The 23011-nt window shown below is 39.5% G+C and overlaps 1 protein-coding gene across 2 annotated transcripts; it reads left to right on the forward strand.

The window, feature by feature from the left end:
- The first annotated feature begins 1852 nt into the window (after positions 1-1852).
- LOC115750156 (bromodomain and WD repeat-containing protein 1-like) lies at positions 1853-21714 on the forward strand. Of its 2 annotated transcripts, XM_030687335.2 has the most exons (25): positions 1853-2070; positions 5814-6182; positions 6746-6900; positions 9460-9699; positions 10276-10385; positions 10486-10563; positions 10652-10758; positions 12391-12485; positions 12571-12701; positions 12880-12983; positions 13098-13175; positions 13363-13441; positions 13589-13757; positions 14296-14366; positions 15802-15882; positions 15972-16042; positions 17083-17179; positions 17283-17342; positions 17783-17837; positions 17931-18325; positions 18418-19208; positions 19285-20161; positions 20260-20832; positions 20960-21018; positions 21353-21714. In XM_030687335.2, the coding sequence occupies exons 2-25, from the start codon at positions 5824-5826 to the stop codon at positions 21546-21548; spliced, it is 5031 nt and encodes a 1676-aa protein (XP_030543195.1). In that variant the 5' UTR covers positions 1853-2070; positions 5814-5823; the 3' UTR covers positions 21549-21714. The 2 variants fall into 2 exon arrangements, with proteins under 2 accessions (XP_030543195.1, XP_030543197.1); XM_030687337.2 differs by lacking the exons at positions 1853-2070; positions 6746-6900; positions 9460-9699 and having other exon boundaries at positions 5831-5854; positions 10335-10385.
- The last annotated feature ends 1297 nt before the right edge of the window (positions 21715-23011 follow it).

Here is a 23011-nt window from a genome sequence, read left to right on the forward strand (position 1 = left end):
AATATGCACATCTCCGATCTTTCCCGAACTGCAAAACTCTAGAAAAAGCCCAAAAAACCAATCTCGATAATTTTAAAGAAAAACTATGCTCGGATTCCTAGCCGCTTGCTCTTTGTCTCCGTGTTTTCACATCAATAATTCATTAGAAAAATAAAAAATAAAAATCAGGCGCCACATTGCTTGTTGGTCAAAATTCAGGGATAGTTTATGTCATTATCCTAATTCAAAATGGATTCGTCTGGATCTCGCGAGAGGGTTGCCGGCCAAAATGAAAAGAAACTAAAGAACCAAAAAAATTTAAAAAAAATCTAAAATTGGTAAAAACAAGTCCACGCCAGCATGTTCGTGATTTCGACAAAAATTGATTGGATTGACTGAATTGATAACGATGTGAAAATGTTTAGAGCTAAACCGGTCCGATTTAAAGGTTCAAAATTGAATTCGTCTTAACGTAATAAATTTACGATTGTTTTGATAATTTTCCCGCTCAATGAGTACTGTCGTCCCTGAATTTTAATTTATTCAATTCGGTCATTGAATTTTTTTTTAAAATGCACAATTTAGTCCCCATGCTTTATGAAAATACTCAATGTCATCTTTTCATTAATTCATATTAATGGAAGTTGCCGATTTGGCTTCCAATCCTGTAAGTTTGAGCAACGGACAACAAAACAGAAAAAATTAGGTAAGATATTCAACTCGGAGTATATAACAAATTTTGCGTCATAAAATAACATTCCGCCTTCAGGCTATATTTGATGAATTTCGGTAACCAATGGATCGAATCAGCATTTCCTCTTTCACTCATGTGATAACCCAAATTCAAAGCCCAATCACCTAAAGCAGAAATATCACTAAGAATTTTAAATACAGACCCGCGAATTTTTGGGCAGGGGAATTAATTTTCCCTTTTTCTCATATTTATAAAAGTCATGCATTTTTTTTGTGAAGAGTGACAATATATATATATATATATTCCAAAACGAGTCTTTTTTTTTTGTTGAAAAAAGGCCACCAAAAATCCTAAAGTATAGTCACAGTGACACATTTACCATAAACTTTTTATTGTAACACCAAAAATCCCAAACTTTTATCCATATAACGCATTTACCCAAAACTTATACTAGTATGACACATTTACCTCAAATTTTTTTTTTTGTAACACTAAAAAACTTCAATTTGTATTTGTGTAACACATTTACCCTAAATATTTGGGTAAATGTGTCACATGCTTATAAGTTTGGGATTTTTTATATCACAAAAAGATAATTTGAGGTAAATATGTCATATTAATATAAGTTTGAGATTTTTTGTGTCATAAAACAATATTTGGCCTAAATATATCACACGTATACAAGTTTGAGATTTTTGATGTCACAAGAAAATTTTTAAAATAAATATGTCACGATGAGTATATTTTAAAATTTTTGGCGGTGTTTTCCCTTTCTTTTTCGGCTCAAAACTTCCAAATAAGAAGTCCCAACCGCCACATTTCGGAGGAACAGTGATCGCGAGACCAAAAGTATTTTCCCGTAAATGATAATGTCCGAAAACCGCCAAGCGTGGCAAGATCGTAAATACCGGGAACACAGAAGACGGTCGGCCTGGCTGCGTTCGGGAGGTGAAAAGATATGTTTGCCCCTATTACCGTGCCGAATCTTCTGTCCGGGGCAGGGCATTTCCGGTACTTTTGGGGCGAGCACAGCTCCGGTCATCATAGCTCGGGTGCGCCCTAATCACTTTTCCGAAATAAATAAATAATTCGACCCAGCGATAATCATTTTTTCTTAATTATTATTACCTTTTTTTTTTTTTTTTGTAATTTACTCGCGCGTTTCTGCAGAAAAAATCGAAAGCAATTCTCATGTCCCTCCAACGATCATTTCTCCATCATCCCCTCTCTCTCTCTCTCTCTCTCTCTCTGAGTCACCTGGTGTGTAGCTTGGATTCTCGTACTCGTCGATGAAGGAGGGATTCGCTTGTCTCAATGCTTGAATGCGAGCTCGCATTTCGTCTCCGACTTCGCAAATTTCTCGCAGCGGGTCGGCGTTTGAGTGCGTTCTGATTCGGGTAAGCAAGAATCTTGACCGGTAGCGGTATCGCAGCTTCAGTTTTGGGCAGTTTCCTTTTTTTGTTTTGTTGGGCTGTTTCATTTGATTATGCTATGCGTTAGATCTTGCGTTTGTCTCATGCTTTAAGGAGCTTTTAATGCATGTGAACTTGGGTTGGAGTAGTTATTGTGGATTGGGAATTCTGTCGGTTCTCGCAGAAATCGACTGATAGAATGGTGTAAATTTTGGCCTTTGACTAGGGCTGCAGCATCTTTATTCCATGGCGGTTTTGTGCATTTCATGATTGCTTTGGCGTTTCTTCTGGTGTTGGCGTTTCTGAGCGAGGAATTTCACGTCATTGGGTGGATGTTGTTGGAAAATCTAGTAAAAAAGCTTATGTGATTTCCGTTGAGCTTGTAGTTCTTTGTTGTTTCAGTTGTTTTTTTTTTTTTTTTTTTCGTGGCGGTCACCGTTTGGTGCCATCTCCTGTTTGCTTGCTTTATTTGCACTTGCTGAATGTCTGTAAGGGAGAAATTAGTGGAATTCCTGCTAGTTATTAGGTTCAAGTTAGTGTCATTGTTTTGTAGTTTAACAAACGTATTTCCTTGGATGAAACTGGAGAAAAGTTGACACGGTAAAGGACGGGATGACTGCTGCTTTCAGGCTCTACAATGGTCTGATTGATAGAAGTATCCAATTAAAGAATGGAACCACTCTGTTAGTAAAGTGAACTCCATTTTCAGTCATTTGCCAAAATATCATTTTTCTCCCACTATTGATATAAAATAGGCTGCTTTATTTGGATGTCTGCTCCCTATTTCAAGGGATTAATCAAAGATCGGATAAATCATATTAAATTTTTCCTGCAGAGTACAAAGAAATGTTATTTCCTATATTCTTGAAGATTGATGTTTGTAGTTTGCTCTAGTGGAACAATTAGATGGAGCATTGGAGTATTAAACACATTTTAGGTTTCATAAATTCCTCTTCATATCAACAACAGAAACAACCTGTCAACTATGAGCATTATTCAAATTACCAGTCTAGGGATACTTCTCTATTCATCAATGGTGACATCTGAATTTTCAATGCTGTATAGATAGTACATCCATTCCTTTGAGTAGGAACATTCACAAAAGTTTTATCTATCATAACTTTACTTGTCGGAGTGGAGATGAACTGGACTTCAATACTTTCCTTGTCCAATATTGTGGGGTTTTTATGGTGTCCTTGTATATTTCCCACAATGGATAGAAATCTTTTAAAGAAATAAACCTATCAGCATGAGTTGCCTCTTTACCTAACTATTTTAATAAATTTGTGGAGTTTAGTCATGCATCTAGTTTTGATCCTTTGAAAATCTTTTATATGCTGATGCATTGGGTATTGGGGGTTTGCTTGGCTAGTGAATTGATATGGGGTGGGTTAAGCACATTAGAGACAGTTTCTATTTTTCAGAATTTAAAAGGAAAAAATCCAGTGATTTTATCAAGAGATTGGATTGCTTGTCAATGAGGCCCTCATGTTAACATTGATTGAAGCAGCTAGCTATGCTATATCAGCACCACATGTTTTTTATTGACCAACTTCGTGCCATGAGTTGAATTAGATTGAAATTGCTTTGATTTTAGTTACGATGATCCTCCCCATATGACATGGAATTAAATTGATTATTTAATGTAGCTGAACTGCATGTTGCTTTAGGAAACAATTCATAGATCGAACAAAATAGGGCAAATTACACCACAAGTTTTTTTGTGTGAAATGTAATCACATAAGTGCAATCGAGCCCGAAACCTTTCAATTGGTACAATTATGTCATAAGGCTTTTCAGAAATTTGGAATTAAGTCCTGGAAATTGCAATTGAAGTATGCCAAGTGGGTGATTAATGGTACTGGGATGTAAAATATATCTCTTCTCACCATCCTCATAGTGTATGAGACAAATGGATGCATTTTGATTGGGGTCGTATTCTATGCTTATGATTCTACCATATATGTCCTTTTCATTCCGTTGGGTAGTACGAATTGGAACTTGCAATTTCACAGAAATGCACATTATTAGGAGCTTCAAGAAGCAGAGAAACTGCAAAGCCTTTAAAAATAGTGAAATTGCAACTTTACTTTCATGGATAGATGCTTCTTTGAACGAAATTTTTGGTAAAACATCAGTGGCGTGTAGTCTTTTTGGGACTTCATTGACACATGATATCCTGCCATAGGTGTTCGGCCTGTGGAAGCGGGTTTTCCGTGTGGGCAGGTTGGGGCATGTGAAATAGAAACAGGATCCAAACCTAAGGAGAGCAAAAAGAGAGACCTTTTTTTACTGATCATGAGCTGGCGCCCCCTTGGTGCCACTTGCAAATATAGGCTGAAGAACTAAATGACAAAATAATGAAAAAGATACAAAACGTACTAACTACCAGAAGAAAATACAGTAATCAAAAGACCAATGTTCAATGATCGAAGGAGGTAGTCACAAGCCCTACCTTCTGTTAGCATGAGACTAGAGTGAGAAGGGATTCAGTTGCTTTTGAGCTATTTTCCGTACGCATGACTGTCCTGTGCCCTAAAAGCCATGTCCATGAAGCACATGTAACAGGAAAGTTCTCTCTTTTCTTTCCTTTTATGCCTAACACATTGGTTAGCTCGGCTCGGATGTGGAGGTCGAGTCTGTTCAAAATGCATTTATTCCTTACTTGAGTTAAACCCCTTCTCTTGTGGCTTAATCCCATAAGATCGTTTGCTGGCCATTTTAATTTGCACCTTGAAAGAGTGAATGAAGTCCTTTTACCGTACTTGTTTAGGAAAGCTGGCATAAGGAACTTAATCTCATTCAAAATGTTTTTGGCTCTCTGTTGGAGACATGTATTTTGTATTTACTGCTTTCCTGCTGTATCATAATGGCAGCCCAACCTTGAGTTTGTTGGTTCTCTTAATCTGTTGTAACTGATTTAAGGCCGATAATTAGTCTTGCCATCATGGCTGGATGACACTTGAGCTTTGTCCATGGCACCTAACTCCCCTCAATTTCATGTTTTTCAAATTGTGAAACTGCTTATGAGTATGGTTGACATGTAGATTTATTAAAGAATGTTGGTTCATTTTTGTACTTGATCTTAAGGAACATGTTTGACTTATTACGGTCTGTATCTCAATTTAAGTTGCAGAGGAAAAGCGGTCGTCTAAATATGGTATGACAGTATTGATCAAGAGTAACATTTTTATGATTTCCTTTTATACATATTATTCTTTTTGTGGCTTCTCTTTTAATGCCCATATTGTATTTCTCTAGAACTTGAGGTGGTAGATGAAGGCATTGTTTATTATATGATGCTATAATATCCAGTACTCAAAGTGCTAAAACAGCACTGCCATCCAAGCATGCTGTTATCCCATTCTCTGGGAGTCTTTCTTCTAAAAAGTGTTGGAATAGGTATGGTCATCACATCTTTCCCAGGACATAGCGACAAAGAAGATGCTTTTCACAAATGATGTCTGGATAACATAAGAAAGAACAATATAGATATGTGGTTCTAGCTTCATGTTTCTGTTGCTAGGGCTAGCAGTTTTCATTTTGAATCAAAGGTTCAACATAATGGTTTTAGAGTTTTGATCAATAGCATATTTGGATCCTCATTCCTTCAGAAGAATTGCATTGACAAGTTGATACTCTTGTAAATGGCTATCTTTTTCTAGATGCATCCTTAATTACTTAGAGTGGTGAACGAGTGCTTGTTTTGTTGCTTTTTGTTGCTTCAGCCTCTAGTAGATGATGGATTTCACGAAGTGTGCTTCTTCTGGTGGAGCACTTTCTTCTAGCATGGGACCTTTGATTTTCTCTAATAAGGTGCATGAACTGGTTGAAATTGGGAGGCCAGTGAGAGCTCCTGGTCATGCTGTTGAGACTGATGTTGATGTAGACCTCAGCGAAATATACTTCTTGATCATGCATTTTCTGTCGATTGGCCCATGCCAAAGGACCTTTGGCCAACTCTGGAGTGAACTTTTGGAGCATCAGCTGCTTCCTAGAAGGTATCATGCTTGGGCTTCTAGGAGTGGAATAAGAAGTGGGAATGAGGATGATGATGGCATCTCTTTCCCTTTAAATTACAGTAATCTGGTGGAAAGGTATGTTAGCTTCTACTTTCTAGCCTTGTTACCTTTTCGCACCAAAAGACTTTTAAATCCTATCATCCAAGTGAATCAACCATGTGATCTGCATTTAAAAATTCATGCAATCACACGACATCTGTGCAGTGTATTGGTATAACCTCATGCTTTATAAGTTTGCTTTATCTCAAATATTATATTAAGTGGATAGAAGCTAGATATAATGTCATGACCTTATTATCTGGAGTTGTTCTCGTGACTTTCTTTTGCTGGTTATTGAGTATTTAAATGATGTTTGTTAATATCCAAGCCCAGTTTTTTTCGTAATTTATGGTCTTGTCTGTAATTGAATGTTCTAATCAATCTGAGAGTTATCAAAACCTTTCTTAATGTTCACTTGGTGGGACTATAGTTTGAGGGGGAATGAACAGATCAGAAAGTGAGATGCAGAAGGAGATTGAATTCAGGCTGTAGTTATCTTAAAAGCACGAGACATCAGTGTTATTAACCGCAGCGTGCTCCTTCATATTATCCTACGTTAGATAATGTAAACTGAATCATCTGACATTGTGTGTAAATAGGTATCCGCACGTTGGGAAAGACCACTTGGTAAAGCTTCTCAAGCAACTGATGCGGTATACAGGCCATTTAGTGCAAGACAAGGTTGGAATAGATGCACTCAGCGCTGCTGATGTTCCAACGTTGCTGGGAGTTGGTTCCTTTTCCTTGTTGGATGGTATGTGATGTTTCATGGTATTATTTGCACCTTACATAACAATGCACCTATTAATTTTTATTTTCAGCTTACCACATATAAGTGTAAGTTTTTTTTTCCCATTTATTCCCGAACCAATTATGTTTTATAATAGAGGAGGAGGCTTTACATAGGATTTGAGCTGATGAACTAGACACTAAAAGATAGATTGCACATAAAGGAGGCTCCACATAGGCACCCAGAAAATACTTCATAATGGCCAAATTTGTCGCCAAATAGAGGAGGCTGACAATGGATTCGAACAGATAAACTTGACACTAAAAGACAGATCACATTGACCTAAATGTGATTTGTCTCGAATTAATGGTGGGGTCATGTGTTATATGGATAAGCTTAAGAGCTCCTATATATCTGCATTTTGCATGTCAACACACACACAAAAAATCATATTTTATTCAACAAAATAATTTGTTCAGTTTTTTGGACTATTTATTTTCATGAACTCAAGAATTAGTCACACATGAGGTATTTGAAGTCTTAGACAATAAAGAACAAACCGCACCTAGATGAGATTTGTCATAGTGGGCTCATGAGTTGTATAGATGAGTTGAAGAGACTTAGTCTGCACCTTGCACAACAACGAACCTTTTATAATCATCATTTTAGTCTAAGTGTGGACAAATCATATTTAACATAAGCCTTCTTATCCAACTGTTTGTGAATTAAATTAATTGCAAGTGTTTTTAACTTTATTAGATTTGTATGGTCATAATAGGTCTCAGTTGTAGACATGTAAAATATACTTGAGGGCAAAACAAAGTAGACAAATAAAATATAGATCACAAAAGTGCAATTTAGATAAAGATACATGCCCACATTGGTATACATGTTGAAAATGAAGGCTAAAACGTGTCGAAAAAGCAGATGAGGACCGACAAGGGATGCGCCATGTACCGGTGCGGCGGCAGCGCAACAGTTTGAGCAAAACCTTAGTTTATATCCTAGTCTGCTGCCTTGTGCTCGCGCAGGTTCCACATTTTATTCACATGCATCGTAGTGTAAAAAGTTACAATTAAAACTATCGCAGAGCGTACTTGAGTTTTATGCTAGGCCTAATTGATTTAAATTAAGAGGGAAAAAATGTATAGATGGCAGCAAAATATACTCCATGGATGAACTGAAGATACACAGTATGGTTTGTCACATTTAATTAGTGAGCTAATCTAAATATTATGTACTCCAAATATACAGTATATTTAAAATTATCACAACGTAACATACTCTACGAATAAGATCAAGTCCCATGCATGTCCATTGTTGGATATATGAGTAAATTCACTCTTTTTTATGCATCTGCACGTTCACTTAGGTTATGGTAGACATAGCATTAGCACATCGAAAAGACGTTGTATTCGCACTTTGCATGACAACTACTTTATTTTTATCCAATCCGCATTAGACTCATCAGGTGCAGATCGTGTTCGATATAAGTTCTTTTTTTTCGAATTTGCAGACTTGTTACATTCATATTAGGTCTCAATGATGGACATGTACAAAATGTTCAAGTAATGTTGCAGACTTTAAAGGTAGATCGCATAAATGTGACTTATACATAAAAAGGCATGTCCAGATTGGCATATGTGTGTTGCAAATGAAGAGTGAATGTATAGAAAAAGTGGATGGCCAAGGACACTCGGTACGTCACTCCGCCACATGTCGGTGCGGTAGATGTTTTGTATGAACGCCTCGTTAGCCCTATGTAAGAAAAATATGGTTAAGCTGCTGTTCCTATCTTTCTAGTAGGGTTCCTCCATCATAAACAAGGTGGAAAAGCTTCTATAGTGGACAGCAAAAGGTAATAAATATATCTACAAATATCAAAAAATCAGGAGGTCTCTATTCCTGTTTTCATGCGTGAGTGATATGTTTTGCCAAGTGCTGTGATTTCAGTTTATTCTAGCCTGTTTGTCTTTCTAACCTAGGAGGTCCACTTTTATCTTTGGGCTAGAAAGCGACTTTCTTTTATGAACTTTTCTTGATTAGCACCATAGTGATGCTACTTTATGTAACTTTATTTATGTAAAGGTTGATAAAGTTGTTAATATGCATATTTGTGGCCTATCTTTGGTGAGTGAGATCATACTTCTTTTTTTCCTGAAAGTGCATCAATAGGAGGTTCGTTATCCACTTCATGCGATAGTTATTACTTATTGGTTATATCTTCATTTTTACAATAGTCAGTTTTCTTGCAGCAGTGGTCTTACTGTTCTGAATTGTTCTGGATTGAGGTTTTCTGTCCTGTCCCTCGACTGGCATTTATGAGACTTGAGCTTGCATTTCAGCATGTAGCCTCGTTTTATTCGTTAGTTCTCTCTGTAGTGTTATGTAAGGGATAATGCATGAAATGTGCTCTTTAACATTATTTACATTATTCTGTGGATTCTGACTTTTTCCTATATTGAATTCTATCATCTGTAAAGGTTGATAGCACATTTTTCTTCGAGCTTAGCTTGCTCTAATAAATACACTCTGAATATGACCAACCGATGAGAAGTTTAACTTCTGATCGATGATTTACAGTTGACAGGAGCAAGATCAATAAGCAACTTAAGCGTCTACCAGCTTACTTGCACTGGCCACATATGCGGGCTGATCAGGTCCGTGGGCTTGGTTTAAGGGAAATAGGGGGAGGTTTTAGAAAGCACCATCGTGCCCCATCAATTCACTCTGCATGTTATGCTACTGCGAAGCCATTGATGTTGGTCGAAAGGATGCAAAATATTAAGAAGCTAAGGGGACATCGCGTTGCTGTCTATTGTGGTAGGATTTCATGATAATTTATTTGACAGTGAGGATGTCTTCATCTTTTCTATTTTCTTTGATTCAGTAGTATGCTGCATTTGTTTATTTCGTTCTCAACATTCAGTGTTATGACATTTTTTAATCCTTAAAATGCTTTGTCGTTCCCTAGCTGGAAGATGTAAGGTACTATCCTACTGCGAAACTGCATCATGTTTTTGACAATCTTTCTTCCTTCCTTTTCTCGTCTCCTCTCACATGCCCACTAGTGCACTATGCTTTGGGTAGTTTCCCCTCCCTTTTCTGGAAACCAATGACAAGCTGACTGTTTTCTAGTAATTGTGGTTTCCCAGACATTTGTCCGATTTTACTAGCAATTCCCTGGGAATACCAGGTTTTCTCTAAAATTCCTCTCTTTTTGACTGCTTCCGCTCATGTCCTTGAGCCTTGTGGCAAGAAGGCGATTTAGTCGTCTAGTCGGTCCTTTGTCGAGTTACATCCCAGAAGTTTATTACTACTGGGGCAGTTGTTAGTAGACTCAAATGACAAAGCATGGATTCACCAACATATTTTTCCCTACGTACTTGTATCTTGCAGCAATATTTGATCGATCAGGAAGATATGTCATCACGGGGTCAGATGATCGTCTTGTGAAGATCTGGTCAATGGAAACTGCATTTTGTTTGGCAAGCTGCCGGGGACATGAAGTTAGTTTATCATTTCTGCATAATGAAATCAGTTTGTGAAGCTTAGATTTATACCCCCCTATAACTGCTAATTTCCTCATTGTTCATGGAAAATCTGAAGGGTGATATTACTGATCTAGCTGTAAGTTCAAACAATGCCCTGGTGGCATCTGCTTCAAATGACTTCGTTATTCGAGTTGTAAGAATGCCTTGCTCTGTATCTAAGTGCACTTCTTTTTATTATGCACCTCCTGCGTCACGATTGTTATTATTCTTTTGTTTTACAGTGGCGCTTACCTGATGGATTCCCAATTTCAGTCTTGCGGGGGCATACTGGAGCTGTCACTGCTATTGCATTTAATCCCAGGCCCAGCGCTGTATATCAGCTATTATCGTGAGACCCTGTTCTTTTTGTTACTTTTCCAATGTTTTACTTCATCTTCTGTGATTCTATATTTCAGGATGATGACTTTGTTCATTTCATATTTTTTGTAGTTTCTCCATGTTCAAACTTTTAGGACTGATACAGTTTATACCTTGTACCAAGACATCTTTTGCTTAAAACACTTAAATTATATACCATACAACAACAGTCTTTCTTGAGTCACAATAACCAACTTATCGGGGATAATGGATTACGTTGTTTACAATCAGACAGTATTTGTCTTGATGCTCCAACAGCATGATAGGGGGATAGTTGATTTTCGAAATGATGGGATTCAAATCAATATTTCCCAAATTCTACTAATTAATTCTACCCCATTGAGGCCAACAAGGTATTTGCAACTCATTATCATTTTGAAATTAAAAACATTGAGAAAACTAGAAGAAAAGGTACAAAAAAAATTGTGTACATAATAGCTCTTTAATCAAATCTAGAGAATGATCTAAGGGTAATAATTTAATGCAGTTTTAGTGAATACGTAACTCACTATTCTCTTGCTATTAGTGTGTTGTGGTGCTTAAAATGCAATGATTGACAACAAGTTCAAATTCAAAGCTAATACGATTCATAGGTAGCGGCCAATGCGAACTTATAGTTGATAGGCAAACTTCATCTCTTTACCTCTTCATTCCCTTTCTTGAGTTTTTTGTGCTTTAGCATTTTTAAAACGGATCTTTTTAACGAGTGCAATGGGGCAGTGGTTTACCGTACTTAATAGGGAAATGTTTTCGTTTCCGATGAAACTACTTACATATAACAAGAGGAAGACGGTGCATTGGAAGTAACAGAGTTTCTTCATTGAGGTGTTTAACAATTGCTCCTGAGGCACTAGTTATCATAATCCTTTTCAAATGAACTCTACATCTGTGATGGTTTATCAATAAGTACCGACATGCACACAGAAAGAGTGTAACAGAGTTGAAAGTCTAGTAGGAGTTTATGCGCTTTAGAAAATCAGAATGAGAACATTAAAAGGAGAAGTCTGTGTGACTTCAGTTGAGAATAAGATGAGAGAGTTTCTCTGTAGGTGGTTTGGACACGTGAAGTGGTAGATTCGGATCCTTTGGTAAAAAGAGTGACCTTGTGATGGAGGTGCAGGGTAAAGGTGACAGGAGGACCTAAGGAAACCTAGGGTTGTACTTTAAGGAAGGATCTCAAGTACTTAGATAGGTGGGAGGATATGATTTTGAGTGCAGCTTCATGGCGTGAAAGGATCCATGTAGTACCCTTTCCTTAGTATGAAGGGTTTGGTGGTTGTTATTATTGCCTTTAACCGAGTTAACCAGCAGTTGTTGCTATTTCTGGTTTTGAATGGATCTTTTATCATCTCCAAGTCAAGTGGATCACAAGTAAGGCACATGGTTTGTTATAAGGAAGGCAGGCAGGTAGGCTCTGTTTGGGTTTTCTAAGACACTGGACAAAACACAGGGAGCTCTATGATTTTGCCTCTGTAAAAAATTTATTCCAGCAAGTTATGCAGCATGTTTGTCCTCCAATTTATGAAGTGTCCTTTATCAGGACTGTGGAGTTGCTGATTTTCCTTTGGCAGCTCTAGTAAGCCATTGTTTCTATCATTTGTAGGTCATCGGATGATGGAACTTGTCGACTCTGGGATGCTAGGTATTCTCAATGCACTCCAAGAATATACCTGCCAAAACCACCAGATGCTATTGCCGGTCAGATATTTGCTTCCAGATCTGTTATTTCAAAACCGGTTTTGGCAACGAGTATTAGCTTAAAAAACTCTCAAGCGTGTTGCAGGGAAGAGTAACGGTCCTTCAAACAATGAACTTTCTTCTAGTATTGCCCCGCAAAGCCACCAAATACTATGCTGCGCTTACAATGCCAATGGAACTGTATTTGTGACCGGTAGCTCTGACACCTTTGCAAGGGCAAGTTTATTCTCATAATCTGTCTATTGACATTCTTATGTCTATAATTTATGTTGTTCTTAGTATCATACCAGTAAGTGATGTGGACTGTGTGAGAAAAAATAATTGTGCTGAGACTGTCACGGTTACTTTATTTTTTCTGTCTGTCATGATTTCTTATGAAGATATACTGTTGCAGGTCTGGAATGCTTGTAAATCCAACGCGGATAATCCAGAACAACCGGTTCATGAGATGGATGTGTTATGTGGGCATGAGAACGATGTCAATTATGTCCAGTTTAGGTTAGTTAATCATGAAAATTATACCTTTTTCTTTTCACTTGGCAGATGTCACTGGATCTTTCTTTTTGGCCAAAGTTTGCTCTGGATCTTATTTGGTTTGTTTTGCACATGCAGTGGTTGTTCTGTTGCTCCCCGATCGTCAATGTCTGATAATTTGAAGGAGGAGAATTTTCCAAAGTTTAGAAATTCATGGTATCTTGTCTTGTTATTTTATGAAAATTGACTGCATATCTTATGATACTCCAAATGGCAATTGTCTGCTTTCATTTGTTTAATATGTGGCTGCTTGCTTAACCCTTCCTTTGTTGATACATTAATCACATGCCTTCTTTGTCCAAAAAAAAAAAATCACATGCCTTCATGACACCGAGATTCTCAGGTTCTGTCATGACAACATTGTCACTTGTTCTCGTGATGGAAGTGCCATTATATGGGTGCCGAGATCCCGCAAATCCAATGTGAGTACTTTCTAGACTATCCAGCAAGAAAACTGTCAGTTGTGAATTTGATGGAGCATTTTCCTTCATTTTGCTTTTGCATTATCCATCAATCTTTTGGGGATTTTTTTTTTTTTTGAGGTATATTAAACCCTTTTGCTTTTATAGGGAAAAGGTGGACGTTGGGTGCGAGCGTATCATTTGAAAGTTCCACCTCCCCCTTTGCCGCCTCAACCTCCTCGAGGAGGTCCACGTCAGAGATTTCTTCCGACTCCTCGTGGTGTTAATATGATTGTGTGGAGTTTGGATAATCGCTTTGTTCTTGCAGCTATTATGGGTAGAGGCCTACTGAACTAGAACCTGTCTATATGAAAACGCGATTTCCTCGTCTTAATCCGATGAAGACTCTTATTGCAGTACTCATATGCTACTTCTTTTATGCAACATCCTTCTGTTTAGATGGAACCTCATCTTTCTCTCATAAAATATGTACAATCCTACCCAAATGGTGAAGTCATTTCCCTCTATCAGATTGCACCCTGTGGTGTGATTCTTGGCAGTCTGCTTAGGATTTGACTGTCTTGATAAACATTCGGCGTTCTTTAATGACTAGCAATAAGCGTTCTCTTTCCTTGTTCAAGTGCACGATCTTGGTCCTTCCTCCAGTCTCTTACACAATTTGGCCTGCCTCCCTGTCTTGTTGCATTTTCTCAGTTTGTAAATGAACTAATCATTTGTCAAGCAACTAATGTATCTAATTTTTGCTTGTTTTTAGCCATTCAGCTACAGCTCATCTCTTTATTGTCCCTCTGATTTCTTCAGGCTTTTCTTAACTCGGTACTCATTATAATTGTTCTTTTTTACGATCAATGCAGACTGTCGGATATGTGTGTGGAATGCTGGTGATGGTAGTTTAGTTCATTGTTTGACCGGTCACAGTGCCTCCGTAAGTCACTTCTTGATATTGTCATGTTTAATTTGTAGCAGTTTCCTAACACTGATAATCCATGCAAAGGAAAAAAAAATATTATACAAAGCAATTGTTTGTTTATTTCCCCACAATCTGTCTGTCCAGCAGCATGCTTATTGTTTTCTGTTTCCATTTATGGCCTTTTTCTTTTCAATTTCTCCTTTACTGTGGAGTTCTGGCTAGTGTTTGATTAGTTTCTTTTTTTGACACATCAAGCCTTATAGGCACTATCCCCACCCCTCAAAGAATCTATTTAGAAAAAATCTGCCGGACTTTGGAAGCATATTATTTAATTTGTCTGAAAGATAAATTTCTTTATTCAGAAATCTATGTGGATGCGTATTACTTTCTGAACATGTCTGTTGAATTTGAGTGGTATAGAGGATGTTCCTGCAAAATATATGATATGCTGAAGTCGAATTAGAGCCTGGTCCCTCTGGAGCAATTAATTTCTTCTTTCTTTTGCTGCTGATCTCACAATGGTGAGCAAATTCTTGTTAATGATCATCAAACGAGAGATCTTCCTTCAAATGAAGAAATTGAGCAAGCAGGAAAACCCCTTTATTAACCTTCATATTACCAAGGACCCTGGGAACAAATTGACCAGAAGCTTGAGGATGAGAGTGTGGAAACTCAGTTATGTTGTCGCAAACTGTCATTGAATCTTCAGAGTCGAAAAAGTTCCATGGGGAGAGAACTGCTGAAGTTGCTAAAGAAGGGATTGCTCTTTAGTTTTGCACAAGAGCATCTAAAGCTTAAAAAAAAAATTCTCAATTGAACTAGCAGCCCACTTAGCATTGAGACCTGAGGGTGAATTAGAATCTGATTTTGCAAGGGAAGAATCTAGGTGAACATGACAAAACATATTACAAACTCCCAAGAAAATGTTGTCGTCTGGTGTCTTTGACGGAGAAGGAGTATCAGCACAATCGACTAAGTAATTGAAGGAGTGCATCCCATATCAAAATTGATGGTTTCTCGAGAATGCTCCTTTGTTTGACAGATCTCTTTTTTCTGTTTCTTAATGTGATGAGTGCATTGTTTACTTGTAAATGTGTGGATTGCCTAGTTGAGGTCTGTGACTCATCCATGTGAGGGCAGATATGATGTAACAATTGCCAGAATATACAAAGAAAATACATGAGGAGACGAGGCATCTAAAAGATTGTAAATGAGCGCGCAAAACATAGCCTCCATAGAATCTAATCTGCAGTCTAGTATCAGAGCTATGGGTTGCTGTCACAAGTTTATTGTAAGTCGATAAAGTGGTTTCTGTACCTGCAAAGTGTCAGTTGCATCGAGCCTTGTGATAGTTACAGATTAACATCTTTATTCTGGAATTTCATCCAATCTACTGTCTGATTTGACTTAAAAGGCTCTGGCTCAGCACTTAGTTGTTGTTCACTTGCAGTCCTATGTGCTAGATATTCATCCATTCAATCCCCGGATAGCTATGAGTGCTGGGTACGATGGAAAAGCAATCGTTTGGGATGTAAGCTTTGTGGTTCTCAAAACTATTAATGCCAATGCTTTTTCCCGTTCGTCAATACTTTGTTTCAGATACTTCCTTTTTCTTTATAGATATGGGAAGGCAGACCTATTCGGGTGTATGAAATTGGGCGCGTGAAGCTGGTTGATGGAAAATTTTCTCCGTAAGTTCGGATATTTTCTATTATTGAGTAATGGTTCAGTCTGTCTGCCTCTCTCTCTCTCTCTCTCGCACCCACAGAGAGAAGAGCAGAAGGCTTTTTCCCTTGCTGCTATTTCAATTTTTTAAATTCTATTTTCACTCCTGAGCCTTGGGACGCTTTCTCTACTTGTGATAATTTATCATTCGTATTCATCTGAGAATTTTCGCAAGCAGCTCATAATTTAGCTTGGGCTGATTCAGATAATTTTCTGCTATTTGTTGACCATTATCAACTTTCCTAATGTTTGTATGAAGAGGCTTATGGAGTCTCAGGAGCCAGGAATAACCTAAGCGTCAGAGTCTTCATAGCTCATTGTAGAAAAGATCTATTGAGGATTAGTTCAGAAATAACCTAGTATCCCAGTCTTTCATAGATTACTAGGAACAATCTGGTATTGATTGGTTGAGAATTGGAGAAACAAGTCGATCTCATGTTGTTGAGTTGCTTGGGATACATAAGTTACTGAAATAGTAACATGGGCCATTGCAGCTGCTACAACTAAATCAAGGTTGCTGTTTCTGTACCTTTACATTCAATAGTGGCCATATATGGAATCTATCAAGGACTAAGGGCATACTGCCTTTAAGAGCCGTGCTGATGCTCATAACTTGTCATCTCAGTAAACTATAAGCAACTAAAACTTCAGTGGGATTGGAACACAACTCACTCCCGGCAAAGCTAAAACGATGAAATTTGCTTGTTAACAAGTAACAGCTAAATCCTAAGCTAATCGTTAACAGGGAGGGCTCTCAAGTGAGTATAACCATCTTCGGTTTCTTCGCACTATCTGATTTCCGACAATTGATGTTATATTAGAGTGCCACAAAACTGTCTGTTTGATGCTTGAAGTCTTTCTGCAATTTGTGACTGAATTTCTCTATGTGTGGATCAATAGCAATGCTCGATTTTCTTTTTTGCTCCTCTGGTTAGTTTTGGCACTGTAGGTCACTGGGTGAAGTTTAGTGCACATGTTTTTCTATGTAAGGAGCTTTGTTATGCAGGGACGGGACTTCAATTGTACTTTCTGATGATTTTGGGCAAATACATCTCATAAACACTGGTGAAGGTGAATCCCAAAAGGATGCCAAATATGATCAGGTCGCTGAAATTTCTGTTTTGAGCTAGTTTATTTTCGTCACTCCATGTGCAGTTTCATCCTTTATTTTCTCACAAATCCATGATTCCTTTTTTCTCTATACAGTTCTTCCTTGGCGACTACCGCCCCCTTATACGTGACACTGTTGGAAATGTTCTTGATCAGGTGAAATTTCTAGTTTTTTGTTGATTATTAATGCTATCTATGGCTTTGAGCCAAATTTATGAATCTATTTGAATCTGCAGTGCCAATCATATTGTGGGCATCTAGTTTAGCAGCGGAGTGTCAATTGCTTTTGATGAAACATCAGCTTCAAATATTTAGTCGACAGTTGTTGGACATTGAATCACTTAGCAAGGGATGCTCGTGCATTAGAGACAGCGGGCACAATAGTTGGTCATTTTCGTTAGTGATGCTTTTGGATGTCTTGCTTGTTTTATCTTTATTGTTCTAATCTCTTGAGAAGAACTCGCTGCTCAAGTATCATAAGCTAGTATTTTCACCCAAACCTATGGTTCAAGTTTCTGGCACCTCATGTACTGCCACCCTCTGAATTTACCTTGAAATATGCTGTCAGTATAATTGTCTTAGATATTTATATGCAGGAGTCACAACTTCCACCGCATCGAAGAAATGTCCAGGATCCTCTTTGTGACTCCAGTAAGTGGCTTCTTTACACCATGCTTATTATCAGATTGCTTAATTGTAGACATTGATAGGTAACACCATAATCTCCGATCCTATATATCCCAGGTCTGGTTCCATATCCAGAACCCTATCAAACTATGTACCAGCAACGACGACTTGGTGCCTTGGGTATTGAGTGGCGTCCTCCTACCATTAGATTTGTTGTTGGCCCCGACTTTACTCTTGGTCAGGAGTATCAGATGCTGCCCTTAGCAGATTTGGAAAGGATGATTGAACCTTTACCTGAGTTCATTGATGCCGTTTTCTGGGAACCGGAAAATGAAATTGTCAGTGAAGATAATGACTCGGAGTACAATGTTACTGAGGAAAGTGAAGGTGAGAGGGGTAGTTTAAGTGCTGGATTTTCCAGTGATCCTGAGTGCAGTGCAGGAGACAGTGATACCAAACAAAGCCATAGAGATAGCCGCCGTAGGGCAGGAAGGAAAAAGTATAGAACTGAGGTAATTCTGTGTGCTTAAGTTGATTCCTTTTTCTTTTTCTTTTTCTTTTTTTCATTTTCTTGGGAGTGAATCTAGCCTCATATGCTGTCAAGGTTGAATGGGTAACTTCGTCGGGAAGGCGTGTCAAGAAAAGGAACTTGGAAGAATGTGAAGGCTCTACATCCAGGGATACTCAAAATAAAAAATCAAAAAATCGCAGGAAATCTTCAAAGAGGCAGTCTATCAAAGCTCATAATTTGAGGCCCCAGCGTGTTGCAGCACGGAACGCTTTGAACATGATTTGTGAAATCAGTGATACGTCTACTGAAGAAGAAAATATTGACAACTCAGGAGACTCATTGTCCGAGAGTGAGTTACTGGGGCTTAACCCAAACAAAGAAAGAGACAATAGTGACAGGAACTTCCCTGGTCTGCAGAAGGAAGGTGGAAAAGTCAAAGAACCAATCACCAAACCTGATGAATTGCCCGAGTACCAATCAAATGCTGGAAACAGGAAAAGATTGGTTCTGAAGTTTTCGCTTCGTGACTCTAAGAAAGTCGTGCCTTCAGAAAACACTAGAATGATAATGCACAATGATGCTGATCTGCTGAATGTACCTCCTCCTCTTTCTCAAGAAATGACAGAGAACATGAATGCTACCACATCCAACGATGTGGCTTCTCGCTTTGTGAATTCGAGTAATGTATATGAGGATAAAGAAATACCTGAAAATATTGATGACGTCCTGATTGCATCTGCTGGTGACAACGAGAATGACATCAGATGGGGAGAGGTCAAGATGCGGTCATCAGTGCGTCTGAGGTCAGACATTTTGTTGACTGATGCATCGGAAGGAACTAGGGCAAGTTGGGCGAATAAGGAAAATGAGACTGATCTGAATAGGTATGATCTGAGAGGAAATTTAAGCTATCTTACTTCTAGAAGTTCTAGTATATTCTGGGTAACTTTTGTCTTGCAGGGGTGAGGAGAAGTGTGGAGCTGATGTATGCGAACCTGGGGAGCTCACAAGAACAGATGACCATGCTAATCTTGAGGGTGCACATACATTTTCATCAGCTGACTTTCCCCCGGAGAGCCAACCAGATGGAAATTCAGGTGCAGTTGAAGAGGATCCTCCACAAAGATCAACTATTTTAAGAATCAAAACAAGGGGTCCGTCCAAACTGAAATCCACTGAAGTCGAAGGTTCAACTGGCGATGAAAGCAATAGGAACATAAAACATCCTCCACATGCGGAGCACAATCAATACCCTGAAGCTCCTGAAGAGGCTCCATTTGCTGAACGGTTGACCTCCATGGAGCCACTGCACTTGAATTCAAATGCGGTGGTGTCTGATACAGACTTCGACAGGGAAAGGCCACAGAGCTCTGACACAGATGCGAAAAATCTTGGTTACTGCAGGGAGGAAGGTTTCGTTGCCTTCAGAGATCCCGATGATATTGCTATTGACTACCCTGAAGTTGCGACAGATGCAATACGTAGAGCAAGATCCTTGAAGATGAAGGCAACATCCACAGAGCCAGATATCATCCATCACAGTTTCAAGGTTAGAGGACATGAGACTTCAGGGACATCGAAGTTTGCAGAGACATCCTCAAGAAAAGCACGTGATCAGCTTGTATCTAAAGATTGGGTGTCAGGTTCAAAAATGATGGTCAGACCGAGGTCTAGTAGGAATAAAAGGGGCGAGAGTAATAATAATGATCAAGGTTTCCCTTGGGGGGGAAAGTCAAGCCAGAATCTCAGGAAAAAGTCATGGCTGACTTTGTCAGAACATGAGGAGGGTTATCGCTATATACCTCAGTTAGGCGATGAAGTTGTTTACTTGAGACAGGTATCATTTGATTACTGACAGCAAGCAGTTCTTACTATGAATACTAAGCTCTACGAGCTGCTTCCTCATCAATTATGTATTGATTATTTGATTTTCAGGGACATCAAGAGTTCATCGAATCGAGTTGCTTGCGAGGTGTTGGCCCTTGGAGGTCACTTGGAGGGAGTCTGAGTGCTGTGGAAGTTTGCAAGGTTGAAGCCCTTGATTATGCCAATAGTCCAGGCTCTGGGGAGAGCTGCTGTAAACTGACTCTTAAATTTGTGAATCCTGCTTCTAATGTGTTTGGACGGACATTCAAGTTGATGTTGCCAGAGCTGATCAATTTTCCTGATTTTCTGGTTGAAAAGACGTGGTATGATAATTCTATGCAGAGAAAGTGGAGCCTTAGGGATAAGTGCCTTGTATGGTGGAGAAATGAGAATGGGACAGGAGGAAGTTGGTGGGAGGGTCGAATAATAACTGTACAAGCTAAGTCACCTGAGTTTCCTGACAGTCCGTGGGAAAGATATTCTGTTCGTTACAGGACTGATCCTCCTGAAAACCATCTGCACAGTCCTTGGGAATTACATGATCTTGAAGTATCCTGGGATCATCCTCATATAGATCCCGAGACCCGAGATAAGCTCTTGTCCGTGTTTTCCAAGCTAGAGCGTTCAGTTGGCAAGAACCAGGTTTTGTCTTCAGTCCCATATCTTAACATCAGTTTTTGTTTGCTTGTCCTGTCGTGCGTACAAAATTTTATCAGTTTTAGAAATGGGAGTCTGGATGTTTACGAGTATTCTTGTGCAAATGTGGCAGGACTATTATGGCTATCAAAAATTGAATGAAGCCGCTCAGAAATTGGATTTTTCAAATAGGTAAATTCTCTGTATCCGGCCATCTTCTGACATGTCACTTAAACACGTGAATTTGGAAGTGTAATGTTGATGGGTCTAGCAAGCTGCGGAAGTTTTCTTTACAAACGGAGGTGGTTCAGCCACTAGCAAGTAATGTGTAGTTTTCAAATGGGCAAGATGCTGAAACATTAGCCTTTTTAATGGAGGATCCCTCTATAGGATCACAGCTACTTTTGTTATGGTGTTGATTCTCTAACTCGTGCAATTGTCATGTATAATGATGTTCTTTGGTTTTGAGACAGTGGATAACCTAATTACTGATCTTCTTTTACCCCTTTAATGTTCGATTTTGCAGATTTCCAGTAGGTTTGGATCCAGAACTGATCCAGCTGAGGTTGGAGAACAACTATTATCGGAGAGTGGAAGCGGTGAAGCATGACATAATGGAGTTGATGCGCAATGCTCAATCGTACTTTGCAACAAACGCCGAGTCGTCTGTCAAGATGAGGCGCCTGTCTGATTGGTTTACCAAGACAATGTCGGGATTTTAGATTCTCGTGTTCCTTTTCAAACTTCACTAACTCTTTTTTTGGGTTGGGGGGGTGGGGCTGAGCTCGAACTCCAGTTACATAGAAAACAATTTTGTCAACAGACCCTCTTTACAGGCAGACAGAGAGGAGTAGTTTGTAAGCATTTACTGGTTGGGCAAACACTTGCAGAGTCGTCGACGTCAAGATTAATGAGAAAGTCAAGACATTTGCTGTTGCCATTTCTTTTTCCTTTTATCGGTCGAAAGCCGAGTGATTTGAGTTTTCAAATCAGTGCCACGTCTGGGTCTCGGTATGGTTTTTACCGTGGCAGTAGAATAATTGCACGGGTGCGGGCTCCATCGAACATGGTGGATCTAAGATTTCTACCAGCGTCGGCGATCTCGACCTCCGTCCACGACACTGGTGGCAACATCGCCCGAGCTCGGTCGGGGACGTCCGCCTCATGCTTGTGGCTGATCTCGACCTCCGTCCACGACACTGGTGGCAACATCGCCCGAGCTCGGTCGGGGACGTCTGCCTCATGCTTGTGGCTGATCTCGACCTCCGTCCACGACACTGGTGGCAACATCGCCCGAGCTCGGTCGGGGACGTCTGCCTCATGCTTGTGGTCGGGCGCCGTCACGGCCGCCGTGGCTATCTCCCTTCCCTATTCGCAATTTCTCTCTCCTAAATGACTTTTTAAATTTATTTTCTTGTCTTAAGTGGCATTTTTAATTATCTCCTTTAAATTTTACTTAAATTGGATTTAAAAAAATATAACGGGTTAACAAATGCGGAAAAAAAGAAAAAGGAGAATGGCGGGGGATCGTGAGTGTCGCCGCTGCTGCTCCTCACCACCGGAGGGGCCGGCGGAGGCCGCCACCCCTAGGCGAGGGTGGCGCGCTCGCCGGCTCCGGCTCAAGCCTCACCGGCCGTCGCCTAGGGCCGGCGAGGCCTACCTAGACCCAGATCCGCCTCGCCCAGCCCAGCCCAGACCTAAACTTTCCTGTTTGTCTCTTCGGAGAAGCGGAAGCGACCTCCCGCATGAGGCTAGATTCACGAGGCATGGCGAGCGACGAAGACTACGCCAAGAAGCGGGAGAGCCGGAATCAGCGATCCCGAAATTTCAAGGTGTTCATGGTGGCCCTCATAATTGTCGTCAACGTCCTCGTTGTCTAAATCTTCATCGCGAGGCCCTCTCGACCGGACCTCAACCAGATATCCAACCACACCCAGTACCTCTCTTTGACTCTTCCTTGCGACACCTCTAGGGGTGAGCGGCTCCAGGTTCCTTACGGGTTCCACTTGAAATCTGGAACCTACCCGTCGAAACAAGTTTCTTATTTTTCGGAACATGGAACCTACCCGTCATACCTTGAACCCGGAACCTACCTTGTCACAGGTTCTAGGGTCGGTTTCATGATACCCGAGAACCTATCAATTTCTTTTTCTTTTTTTTTTCTTTTTTAATTAAGCAAAATAAG

The sequence above is a fragment of the Rhodamnia argentea genome, chromosome 1 (genome assembly GCF_020921035.1).
Source record: "Rhodamnia argentea isolate NSW1041297 chromosome 1, ASM2092103v1, whole genome shotgun sequence".
NCBI classification, from domain to species: domain Eukaryota; kingdom Viridiplantae; phylum Streptophyta; class Magnoliopsida; order Myrtales; family Myrtaceae; genus Rhodamnia; species Rhodamnia argentea.